At 45.5% G+C, this 13,316-nt stretch overlaps 1 protein-coding gene across 27 annotated transcripts in view; it reads left to right on the forward strand.

Moving 5' to 3' along the window:
• ACAD10 (acyl-CoA dehydrogenase family member 10) overlaps positions 1-13,316 on the forward strand; it is a 70,351-nt gene that overhangs the window by 21,133 nt on the left and 35,902 nt on the right. For all 27 annotated transcript variants that reach the window (XR_001708292.4, XR_010147778.1, XM_063784965.1 and 24 more), the window contains 4 exons: positions 424-621; positions 4,249-4,407; positions 7,200-7,359; positions 10,527-10,668. Coding sequence is in view for 25 of the 27 variants with exons in the window: in XM_063784965.1 (XP_063641035.1) it covers positions 424-621; positions 4,249-4,407; positions 7,200-7,359; positions 10,527-10,668 (659 nt within the window). In the remaining 2 variants the exon portion in view is untranslated. The remainder of the gene's footprint in view (positions 1-423; positions 622-4,248; positions 4,408-7,199; positions 7,360-10,526; positions 10,669-13,316) is intronic.

Below are 13,316 nucleotides of genomic sequence, written 5' to 3' on the forward strand. Positions count from 1 at the left end.
CCAGGCTCAAGCCATCCTCCCACCTCAGCCTCCTGAGTAGCTGGGACCACAGGTATGTGCCACCAAGCCTAGCTAAGTTAAAAAAAATTTTTTTTTAGATCTCACTTTGTTGCCCAGGCTGGTGTCAAAATCCTGAGCTCAAGCAGTCTTCCCACCTCAGCCTCCCAAAGTGCTGGGATTACAGGTGTGAGCCACTGTGCCCAGCCTGTAACTCTAGTCCTGGATAACTTTTAAAAACCTTATATGAGAGTTCAGCACAGGGGCTGAGGAACACAGTTCCTGCAGGCAGCAAGCTATGAGCCTCGGCTCTTGTAGCAGAGAGCAGAAGGACGCCAGGAATAAGCATTTTTTTTTTTTCTGTTGGCCATGAGTGTTTGTCACTCTTAATGATTGCTGTTCTCCTGTGCCCTCTCCTGTTCTTAGTTAAAGACGACCTCCGTGCCTGTGGACTCATTTTTCTCTCTGCTGACCAGTGAGCGAGTGGCAAAGCAGTTCCCAGTGATGACTGAGGCCATAACTCAAATTCGGGCGAAAGGTCTTCAGACTGCAGTCTTGAGCAATAATTTTTATCTTCCCAACCAGAAAAGCTTTTTGCCCCTGGACCGGAAACAGTTTGATGTGGTAAGCTTGAGCTAATTGAAAACCATTGGAACAGAATCTGTGCCCTCGCTTCAGGGTGCAATGTTAAATGCTGTCTTCCAGCAGGTCTTGAGTGAGGGAGTTTTTCCTTCAGACACTTGACTAAGTTAGGTTTAAATGCAATATGTTGAAAACAGACCCTTTAAGATATCACTGTGTTCTTAGCAAGGTCAGACATTTATGGCATTTGATTACTGGTTGACACTTCAGCTTTACATTCTAAATTCGAACCTTAGTCTTCATATAACACAAGCATCTCTATCAGCCCTCATGTCGTAATGGATCCTTTGGCCTTTTCTAAGACCAACTATGTTGCCTTCTATTTCTGTGACGTTAGTTCCTAGACCAGCGCTGTCCAATAAAACTTTACTGCCTTCCTCGGCCTGATTTACTTCCATACTAAATCCATCTGCTCCATGTGTGTATCCCAACCTGTCATGTGATAAACCTATCGTTTTGACATGCTTGGCTATATTTGGGTACTTTACCTATTTATTTATTTTTATTTTTTTATTTTGAGATGGAGTCTCGCTCTGTAACCCAGGCTGGAGTGCAGTGGCACAATCTCAGCTCACTGCAACCTCTGCTTCCCAGGTTCAAGTGATTCTCATGCCTCAGCCTCCTGAGTAGCTGGAATTACAGATGTGTGCCACCATGCCTGGCTAATTTTTATATTTTTAGTAGAGACGGGGGTTTCACCATGTTGGCCAGGCTGGTCTCGAACTCCCAACCTCAAGTGATCCACCCACCTCAGCCTCTCAAAGTGCTGGGATTACAAGTATGAGCCACCGTGCCTGGCCTATTTATTTATATATATATATATATATATATATATATATATTTTTTTTTTTTTTTTTTTTTTTTTTTTTTTTTGAGACCATCTCGCTCTGTTGCCCAGGCTAAAGTACAGTGGCACCATCTCGGCTCACTGCAGCCTCCACCTTCCAGGCTCAAGCAGTTCTCCTGCCTCAGCCTCCTGAGTAGCTGTGATTACAGGCATGCACCACCACCCCTGGCACCACCACCCCTGAATTTTTAGTAGAGACAGGGTTTCACCATGTTGGCCAGGCTAGTCTCGAACTCCTGACCTCAAGTGATCTGCCCACCTCAGCCTCCCAAAGTGCTGGGATTACAGGCATGAGCCATCGTGCCTGGCCCCTATTTGGGTACTCTCTTTTTTTTCCTTGAGAGAAGGTCTCTGTCTGTCGCCCAGGTTGGAGTTCAGTGGCGCAATCTCAGCTCATTGCATCCTCCACCTCCTGGGCTCAAGCAATTCTCGTGCCTCAGCCTCCTAGTAGCTGAGACTACAGGTGCATGCCACCACGCCTGGCTAGTTTTTGTGTTTTTTATGAATATTAGAGACTGGGTTTCACCATGTTGGCCAGGGTGGTCTCAAACTTCAGACCTCAAGTGACCAACCCACCTCAGCCTCCCAAAGTGCTGAGATTACAGGCATGAGCCACTGTGCCTGGCCCTATTTGGATACTTTAAAAATGTTTGTTTTTGTCTTATAACCAACAGCAGTGATAATTCCCTTTAGAAACTCCAAACCAGATTGGCAGTTGATCTTCCAGCACCTTTTAGAGTTGTGATGGATCAGAAGGACGCTTCCCCTGGCCCATTCCTCCAAGGATATTCTGAGTCAGTGCAAAAGGGAACAGCTCATGAAATATAGTGAGAGTCATGGTAGCCTCTAGAACACATCGGATTAAATTTCTCTGATAACTCAAGTATTGGACATTTTGCTACCAGAGCCCCTTTCTGATTCTTTCCATCTTTGGAAGAGCTACTTTTGCTGGACTCCAGGAAGTGGCATATTACCTTAGCCCTACATCTGCCTATGCCTGGGTGTATTTGTACCCTTCGTTGGGCCAGTGAGATTAAAGATTTTCAACTCTGCCTACACATCACATGACCTGGGAGTTTGTAAAGATGCTGGGTCTGTTTCCCTGGAGGCTTTCATTGAGTATGTCTAGTTGGGATCCAGGCATGTGTATTTCGAAAAAGCTCCACAGGTGATTCTGCCTTGCAGCTGGGGTGAGATACCCCAAGATGCAGTGAGGGACTTCAGATTCTGTCCATGCTTTTCTCTTATCACACAGCCTCTGTCATGCTTACCTTGAGAAGGAGGCTTCCCCTCCATCTTCCTGGGATAGAGCCTTGATAAATAAAATCATTTTTATCTGATCTACATTTGGAAAAACACTGACCTTGTTCCCACAGTTCCTGCTTTGCCAAGAAAGTAATAGAAGCCCTGAATAAGTTCATGCCATCATGTGCAAAATAAGAAAGAGAAGGCTAGAGATCTTATCAAATAAATCTTAAGAATTTATTTTACTTCCCCCAGATGTAATTCACCTAGTGAGAGGAGCCGAATGCTTCCTGGAACTTTGCCCCATCCCCCCCAATTCCCTCCACTCTCCTAGCTCTTGTCTCAGCCAGTACAGCTCTGCCACTTCCATCTGGTACGTTACATCGACTGGTGTCTGAAACACCCTGCTTCTGTACTTCTCACTATTGACGTTTTCTTTAGGGTAGCTTCTTAGACTTTTTTTTTTTTTTTTTTAGCTCATTCAGGTCCTTAGGAGACAAGAGAAAGTAGAAAGGTCCAGTTTATTCCAGACATTTATTTACCTGAAAGGGCAGTTCTCACCCAACCCAGAATGCAAGTGTAGGGTAGAGAGAGGGGCCACTGGGTTTGTCCTTGGCCTTGGAGAGCTTGGGTCATTCCAAGTGGCAAGTCAGAGATTTATTCTGTTCTTAGGGCAGATCAGAGGGTATTGGTTATAGGCTATGTGGCTATAGGAGATTGGGCCCACTCTATAGGAGATTAAGCCCTGGGGACACTGTAAAAGGACTTTCGGGGAATCAGTGGATCAGAGACAGCCTGACACTGAGAAGGCTTTCCCGTGTTCTCCTGAACTCTCACCAGCACCCTCCACCCATTACGGATCAGATATGTGGCTGAAGCAAGGTCGTCAGAGTACAGGAGCCTCTTAGCATGTCAGGAACAGTGTCAGCCCTCCCATGAAATTTCTGTCTAAATGGAGTATGGATGGGTTTTTAACCTCTGAAATAAACACTAAGTTCGTATTTATTTTATACCTGTAATAGTGTCTTCTTTCTGCCAAAAAAAAAAAAAAATGGTGAAATACTTTCCGTCAAACTGACATGTACAGCTTTTCTTCTGCTCTGTTTAGCCCCAAGATGTGACATTAGCCAAATGCTTTGTCATTTTGGAACTCACTTAAGTTTCATTTAAGTTTCACAACTTACTGAGCTAAGATACGTAAGATGACTATTAATATTATTCCCATTTTATTGATGATGGCACTGAGGCCCATTATGGCTTTGCTCGTTTGCACAGGGTCACAGTGTCTGAAACAGACACTTTGGTTTCTCGAGTTTGCCCCCACGTTGTAACCCAGTATTGTCAAATTACTCAATGTAAGAAGGCAATATCATTTTATATCATAACACTCTTAAATTACTTGTTATAATAAATCTCAACTGTCCTTCTTATGCTTTTCCTCTCAAAAAGTTTACCAGCATGCATGTGGGAGCTCCACCTTTCGGGACATTCATCTCTCATTCCTGTCCCTCCATCAGATCGTGGAGTCCTGCATGGAAGGGATCTGTAAGCCAGACCCTAGGATCTACAAGCTGTGCTTGGAGCGGCTCGGCCTGCAGCCCTCTGAGTCCATCTTTCTTGATGACCTTGGACCAAATCTAAAAGAAGCTGCCAGACTTGGTATTCACACCATTAAGGTAATAGTCACTAATTTTTGAACTCCCTCCCATGCACCAGCCACTAATGCAATGTTTCTCTGTAATCTTTTTACATTTGTAGCTCTAGCTTTCCTTAGGGTTTCCCCCTATGTTTCCATAGTCATCTTATTTTGTGTTAATTATGAAATCTATGTGACTAGCTGCTTGTTTTTTCAATGGGAAGCAAGACAAACAGGTAGTGCGAAGGCAGGTTGAGAAAAGAGATGGGAAAGGAGGTGAATGGCAGGCTTAAGACCTTTGTGGGGGTGTTCACACTGTCCTCATGATCCAGTGATGCTGCCTTAAGTGGGGAGCCAGCTGCCACCAGCCATGCAGGCCATGCAGCTCACTGCTGTAAAGCACGAGAAGCCATGTGAGGGGGTCTCATGCCAACTTTTTTCTATTCTTTTTTTTTTTTTTTTCTCATACAGGGTCTTGTTATGTCACCCAGGCTGGAGTGCAGTGGTGCAATCATAGCTCACTGTAGCCTCAACCTCCTGGGCTTAAGTGATCCTCCTACCTCAGTCTCCTGAGTAGCTGACCAGAGTCATACACTATTTTTTGTAGAGACAGGGTTTTGCCGTGTTGCCCAAGCTGGTCTCGAACTCCTGGGCTCAAGCGAACTACCCACCTTCCCCTCCCAAAGTGGTGAGATTACAGGTGTGAGCCACCATGCCTGGCTTCTATTCTTCTATGTTTGGGTTTTCATCATCGAGCTGATGGGCCTGTAGGGTAAGAGCAAACATTGTAACATAATCTTCTTTCTTCTTGGCACAAGAGGGTATTGTGAATTTTTTTTTTTTTTTTTTTTGAAACAGAGTTTCACTTTGTCACCCAGGCTGGAATACAGTGGCATGATCTTGGCTCACTGTAACCTCTGCCTCCCTGGTTCAAGCAATTCTCGTGTGTCAGCCCCCTGAGTAGCTGGGACTATAGGTGCACGCCACCATGCCTGGTTAATTTTTTGTATTTTAGTAAAGACAGGGTTTCACCATGTTGCCCAAGCTGGTCTCAAACTCCTAAGCTCAGGAAATCTGCCCGCCTCGCCTCCCAAAGATTCACGGCCTCACCACGCCCGACCGTGAATCTTTTTTGAGATGAGGTCTTGCTAGGTTGCCGAGGGCTTTGAACTCCTGGACTCCAGCAGTCCTCCCACCTCAAGCTTCCCAAGTGGCTGGAACTGTGGGTGCACACCATCATGCCTAGCTGTTTTGTGAACCGTTGACCAGTGCTTCTCTCTGCAGGATAGAAAGTTCAGTGTGGTTAGGAGTTAAATGGGAAGAGGAAACGCATTCTACTGCTCCCTCATTAGCTAAATATCCTGGGTTTGAAGGCCTTCCTCAGAGTACTGACTTCTTTGATAATTTCCCTCTAAAGGACTACCCTTTGTAAAAAGTAAAGTAGAGGTTCTTCTTTAAAGACTTTCCTTATTATTTAATTAGGAATAAATAGTAACTTCTTTTAGAAGCAAAATTTATTTAAAGACCTGTGCTAAATTTTTTTGTTGTTGTTGTTGTTGAGACGGAGTCTCATTCTGTCGCCCAGGCTGGAGTGCAGTGGTGCAGTCTTGGCTCACTGCAAGCTCCACCTCCTGGGTTCACGCCATTCTCCTGCCTCAGCCTCCCAAGTAGCTGGGACTACAGGCACCCACTACCACGCCCAGCTAATTTTTTTGTATTTTTAGTAGAGACAGGGTTTCACTGTGTTAGCTAGGATGGTCTCGATCTCTCGATCTCCTGACCTCGTGATACGCCTGCCTCGGCCTCCCAAAGTACTGGGATTACAGGCGTGAGCCACCACACCCAGCTGACCTGTGCTAAAATTTTTTTTTTTTTTTGAGATGGAGTCTTGCTCTTTCGTCCAGTCCAGACTGCAGTGGTGCTATCTCGGCTCACTGCAAGCTCCATCTCCTGGGTTCACACCATTCTCCTGCCTCAGCCTCCCAAGTAGCTGGGACTACAGGCGCCTGGCTAATTTTTTGTATTTTTAGTAGAGACGGGGTTTCACTGTGTTAGCCAGGATGATCTCGATCTCCTGGCCTTGTGATCCACCCGCCTTGGCCTCCCAAAGTGCTGGGATTACAGGCGTGAGCCACCGCGCCCAGCTATGCTAACATTTTTAAATATTTGCTAGCTGCGATAAAGAAATTAATGTATTTTATGTTTTTAGTTCCTGCAATTTAGTCTAAATATTTGCCTTGGCCTGCTAATACTGGTCCAAGCAAGTATTGGGTCATAGCTTGTTCCTCTTCTTTATTTGAAGGTGTTTTTATTTTTCTCAGCATTTTACAAGTTACTTCCTTCTTCCTTTGTTTTCCTCTACCTTTGCCTCTTTTAAAAAGTTTTAAGTTGCTAGCCAATTAGGACAAATACAGAATGTAAAGTCTTGTTCCAGCCAATGGAAACTGGACACAGCAGTAGGGTGGATGCGTCAGCTTATAAATGACCCTGTCTCCTTTGTTTGGTGTACTGTTGTGGCAAAACTGCTGGTGAGTGTACCCTTTCTGCAGGAAGTAAAAATGGTCTTGCTGAGTAAATTAAATTTATGTTCAAGTGCTATGTCTTTGTGGCACCAGGGAACAAACATTTCAGACACCTCCTAGGAAACAGATAGGAGCCCCTGAGGCCAGGACTGACTGCTGGCACCTGTTCAATATATATTCTCTGCACCTGTACTACCATGAATTGTAAAATTAAAAATATATACGTGTATATATTCTCAACATTCTGTGAAAGGAAGGGAAAAATAACAACAACAAAAAATATACATCTACATATTCTCTCTGAAACCAGGTTAATGACCCAGAGACTGCAGTAAAGGAATTAGAAGCTCTCTTGGGTTTTACATTGAGAGTAGGTGTTCCAAACACTCGACCTGTGAAAAAGACGATGGAAATTCCGAAAGATTCCTTGCAGAAGTACCTCAAAGACTTACTGGGTATCCAGACCACAGGTATGTGGGCTTCTTTCATGTTTTGGTAGCTCTCTCCAAGGCGAAGGTTTTGGTCTGTTTCTCACTTTTCAACCCTAATGGAATGGGCTGGAGACAAAGAAGCTTTACAGTGAGGAAAATAGCCATTGGGCCTGGTGCATCGGAGCACTGCTTTCAGTTTTGCTTGGGAAAAAGCATTAACTTCCCTATTTATGCATCTCCAAAAGTGTACCTATCCCACTCTTACACCTGAGAGTGTGGTATGGCAGTGGTTGCCTGCTTTCAACAGGGAGAGGAACTTGGGGACTGCAGTATGTGCTCAGAGGATTTTACAGTTTCTAATGCTTTGAGACGACAGCCCATTTTGTGAAGACGACTTAGAAGTTACATCGGCAGGCGGGTGCGGTGGCTCACGCTTGTAATCCCAGCACTTTAGGAGGCCAAGACAGGTGGATCGCGAGGTCAGGAGTTCGAGACCAGCCTGGCTAACTTGGTGAAACCCTGTCTCTACTAAAAATACAAAAATTAGCTGGGTGTGGTGGTGGGTGCCTGTAATCCCAGATACTCAGGAGGCTGAGGCAGGAGAATTGCTTGAACCCGGGAGGTGGAGGTTGCAGTCAGCCGAGATCGTGCTACTGCACTCCAGCCTGGGTGACAGAGTAAGACTCCATCTCGGGGGGAAAAAAAAAAAGAATTTGCATTGCTGACCGGGGCGTAGTGGCTCACTTCTGTAATTCCAGCATTTTGGGAGGCCAAGGCAGGTGGATCACTTGAGGCCAGGAGTTCGAGACCAGGCTGACCAACATGGTGAAACCTTGACTCTATTAAAAATACAAAAATTAGCTGGGTGTGGTGGTGCACAACTATAGTCCCAGCTGCTCTGGAGACTGAGGCACAACAATTGCTTGAACCTGGGAGGCAGAAGTTGCAGTGAGCCAAGATTGTGCCACTGCACTCCAGCCTGGGTAACAGAGTGAGACTCCATCTCAAAAAAAAAAAGGAAAAGAAAAAAAAAAAGGGCTGGGCGCAGTGGCTCATGCCTGTAATCCCAGCACTTTGGGAGGCTGAGGCAGGCGGATCACCTGAAGTCAGGAGTTCGAGTTCAGCCTGGCCAACATGGCAAAACCCCATCTCTACTAAAAATATAAAAATTAGCTAGGTGTTTTGGCGGGCGCCTGTAATCCCAGCTACTTGGGAGGCTGAAGCAGGAGAATCGCTTGAACCTGGGAGACTGAGGTTACGGTGAGCTGAGATAGTGCCACTGCAGGCCTGGGCGACAGAGCAAGACTCCGTCCCCCCCCCCCCCAAAAAAAGGAAAAATAATGTTGCTGGGTGTGGTAGCTCACCCCTGTAATCCCAGTACTTTGGGAGGCCGAGATGGGCGGATCATCTGAGGTCAGGAGTTTGAGAGCAGCCTGGCCAATATGGCGAAACCCCATCTCTACTAAAAATACAAAAATTAGCCGGGCATGGTGGCACATGCCTGTAGCCCCAGCTACTTGGGAGGCTAAGACAGGAGAATCACTTGAACCTGAGAGGTGGAGGTTGCAGTGAGCTGAGATCATGCCACTGCACTGCAGCCTGGGCAGCAGAGCAAGGCTCTGTCTCCAAAGGAAAAAAAAAAAAAAGTTGCATGACTTTAAAACGCAACAAATTGTCTCCATTTCTTGGAGACAAGTTTTTCTCTTTCCTCCTTCACATTCCCCCCTCAGAAAACCAGGTGCCTTGTGTGCTTTAGAGGACACTTTTGGGCCAGGGGTGGTGGCTCATGCCTGTAATCCTACCACTTTGGGAGGCTGAGGTGGGCAGATCACTTGAGGCCAGGAGTTTGAGACCAGCCTGGTCAACATGGCGAAACTCCATCTCTACTAAAAATACAAAAATTAGCCGAGTGTGGTGGCGCATGCCTGTAGTCCCAGCTACTGGGGAGGCTAAGGCAGAATCGCTTGATCCCAGGAAGCAGAGGTTGCAGTGAGCTGAGATCACGCCACTGCACTCCAGCCTGGACGACAGAGGGAGAGTCCATCTCAAAAACAAAAGAAAACAAAAAAGACTTAAAAATTTTTTTTAATTAAATTAAATTAAATTTTTTTTGAGATGGAGTTTTGCCCTTGTTGCCCAGGCTGGAGTGCAATGGCATGATCTCAGCTCACTGCAACCTCCGCCTCTTGGGTTCTAGTGATTCTCCTGCCTCAGCCTCCCGAGTAGCTGGGATTACAGGCACCCACTACCATGCCTGGCTAATTTTTGTATTTTTAGTAGTAGAGACGGGGTTTCACCACGTTGGTCAGGCTGGTCTCAAACTCCTAATCTCAGGTGATCTACCCGCCTTGGCCTCCCAAAGTGCTGGGATTACATGAGCCTCCGCACCTGGCCAAAGAAGACATTTTTCCCAGGTAATAAAGGCTTCACCCACTTGCTCCGTGAAAAAGGCTTTTATTGATGGAGTTTCATGTTAGGATGTTTTCCAGCAATTGGATTATTGGTAGTGGCCTCTGCACAGCTGAGGCGCCCACTCTGGCCAGCCAGAAGAACTCAGGCCGAGTTCTGTTGCTTGCCTACTCTTCTAACCAAGTGAAATCAGTCTATACCCAGGGTTCAGTCTTCTTATGGAGCTGAGAATGAATTAGTTTCACCTCAGCCAGGATCCTGCAAGGGAGCCACAGAATTCAGCCTAGTGCAGTGGGAAATTGCATCTCATGAAAGCAGCTTTGGGTCAGGCCGAAGGCCTCTGTGTCCCTCCTTTCAGCTGTCCCGGCAGTGTCAGGCAGCGGGACGTGCAAGGGCACCTTTCATCCTCAGGCTTAAAGCATTCCATTTGGCAAGATGGGTTGCCATGGCTGCGTTTGTGCTTGATAAACAGAATGAACATGTTTTTATTCATGGAGCAGGAGCTGGCAGGAAGGACAAAATTGGACACCTGCACAAACTGAGAAAATTACTGTGGTATAAAATGAATGGCCTTTGACAAACTGTAGTGGCATGTGATCCTGGACCTGATGAGTTGGCGGAGTGTAGACCTGGGACTCAGTCACTCCTAGTAGGCAGAGAAGAGGTGCTTTTCTTGCACTGCATGGCAGATGAGGATATTTTGAAGCCCAAATGCAGAACTCATTAGAAAGAAAGAATGTCTGCTCAGATCTGTCCTCCAGGGCTGGTTTGAGTTTTCTTTGTTTTCAAACTTGCAGGCCCATTGGAACTACTTCAGTTTGATCACGGGCAGTCAAATCCAACTTACTACATCAGGCTGGCTAATCGTGATCTAGTTCTGAGGAAGAAGCCCCCAGGGACACTCCTTCCATCTGCCCATGCCATAGAGAGGGAGTTCAGGTAAGTTTTCAGGGCCAGGGGAGCACTTGCCCACTAGCCTCCACTGTGCACAAGCTCAGCCCTAAACTGAAAACTCAGCACTCCATAAAAACACCCCAAGACATTTAAAACTACAATTATGGGCCAGGCTTGGTGGGTCACACCTATAATCCCAGTGCCTTGGGAGACCGAGGCAAGAGGATCATTGAGCCCAAGAGGTCAAGACCAGCCTAGGCAATGCAGCAAGACCCTGTTTCTACCCCCCCATCCCCCCCAGAAAAAAGCCTGGATGTGCTGGCATGAACCTGTAGTCACACCTACTCAGGAGGCTGAGGTGGGAGGATTGCTTGAGCTGGGAGGTTAAGGCTACAGTGAGTTACTGTGGCATCATTGCACTCCCACCTGGGAGACATTGTGAAACCCTGCTCCAATCCCCCAAAAAGCCAAATGTAAATTAGAACTATTCTGGAAAACAATATGATACAATTTATTAAAAGCCTCAGCGTTTTCATACTTTCAGACCTAATAATTCCAATTCTGGGGCTCTGTCTTAAAGAAATAATTCTAAGTAGGGGGAAACAGCTGTATGTATTAATATGCTCACCATAAAGTTGTTTAATAATAAGAATTTGGAAGGCCAAGAGCAGTAGCTAACATAGTCCCAGCACTTTGGGAGGCTGAGGCAGGTGGATCACTTGAACTCAGGAATTCAAGACCAGCCTGGACAACATAGTGAAAACCTGTCTCTACCAAAAATACGAAAAATTAGGTGGGTGTGGTGGCACATACCTGTAGTTCCATCTACTCAGGAGGCTGAGGTGGGAGGATCTCTTGAACCTGGGAGGTGGAGGCTGCACTGAGCCGAGGTGGGCACCGCTGCACTCCAGCCTGGGTGACAGAGCGAGACTGTGTCTCAAGAAACAAACAAAAGAGTTTGGAAACTACTTAAATATACTATAATCTGTACCATAATCAGGAAATAATTAAGTAAACCTTGGTATATATACTTGTCGCAATGACAGTAATAGTAATAGCTAACATTTATCAAATGGTTAATATGTGCCAGGCACTAAAATAAATGCTTCGAATGTCTGTTACTGCAGAGCATCCTCACAACTCTATGATATGTTACAATTATAGTCCTCATTTACAACTGGGAAAAGTAAGCCTTAAAGAAACCAAGGCAGGCAGATTTGCTTTGAGCTCAGGCGTTCGAGCCCAGCCTGGGCAACATGGTGAAACCCTGACTCTACAAAAAATACAAAAATTAGCCGGGTGTTGGTGACTTGCACCTGTAGTCCCAGTTACATGGGAGGCTGAGGCTGGAGAATCACTTGAACCCAGGAAGCAGAGGTTGTAGTGAGCTGAGATCATACCGCTGCACTCACAAAGTGAGACCCTGTCTCAAAAAAAAAAAAAAAAAAAAAAAATTAACCAGCATACCCAGGGTCATAAAACTAGTAAGCAAGTGCTAGAGTCTGGCTTTATAGCCAGTCTGTGAGATTTCATAGCTCACCTTTAATGATTATGCTGTTATTGCAGCTAATAAAAGTATGCCTATAATAACAAATGTGTATGATAAAATTTTAAGATAGTAAAGGCAGATACAAACTGCATATATAGTATTCGCTGATTTTTTTTTTTTTTTAGGCAGAGTGTCACTATTGCCCAGGCTGGAGTACAGTGGTGTGATGATACCTCACTATAATCTCGAACTCCTGGGCTCAAGTGATTCTCCGCCTCAGCCTCCCAAATACTACAGGCACATGCCATCATGCCTGGCTAGTTTTAAAAAATTTTTTGTGGAGATGGGGCCTCACTATATTGCCTGAACTCTTGGCCTCAAGCAATCCTCCCACCTTGGCCTCCCAAAGTATTGGGGATTACAGGCATGAGCCAGCGTGCCTGGCCAAGGTTTTTGATTATTAATTCAATTTAACAAAAATGTTGTTACTCAGATATTTTATTTCATCTTGTTTTAGATTTGGTAAGTTGTAATTTCTAAGGAGTCTGTTCATATCACCTAAGCTGTGGAATTTATGATTTATAATATTCCCTTACTATCCTTTTAATATACGTAGGATCTATAGTGATATCCTTTTTTTTTTTTTTTTTTTTTTTGAAATGGAGTCTTGCTCTGTCATCCAGGCTGGAGTGCAGTGGCATGATCTTGGCTCACTGCCAACTCCATCTCCCAGGTCCAAGTGATTCTCCTGCCTTAGCCTCCCAAGTAACAGGGATTACAGTCACACGCCACCATGTCCAGCTAATTTACTATTTTTAGTAGAGATGGGGTTTCCCCATGTTGACCAGACTGGTCTACAACCCCTGATCTCAAGTGATTCACCTGCCTCGGCCTCCCAAAGTGCTGGGATTACAGGCGTGAGCCACTATGCCCACCCTAGTGATATCCTTTCTTTATCACTGCTGGTATTGATTGATAATTTGTATTCTCTCTCTCTTGTTAGTCTAGCTAGGGATTTATCAATTACATTGATCTGAGAACCACAGTTTGGTTTTGTTACTTTTTTCTATTGTTTGTTTTGTTTTGAGGCGGAGTTTTTGCTCTGTCACCCAGGCTGGAGTGCAGTGGCGCAATCTCGGCTCACTGCAACCTCTGCCTCCCAGGTTCAAGTGATTCTCCTGTCTCAGCCTCCTGAGTAGCTGGG

This window comes from Pan troglodytes, chromosome 10, assembly GCF_028858775.2.
Source record: "Pan troglodytes isolate AG18354 chromosome 10, NHGRI_mPanTro3-v2.0_pri, whole genome shotgun sequence".
NCBI lineage: Eukaryota > Metazoa > Chordata > Mammalia > Primates > Hominidae > Pan > Pan troglodytes.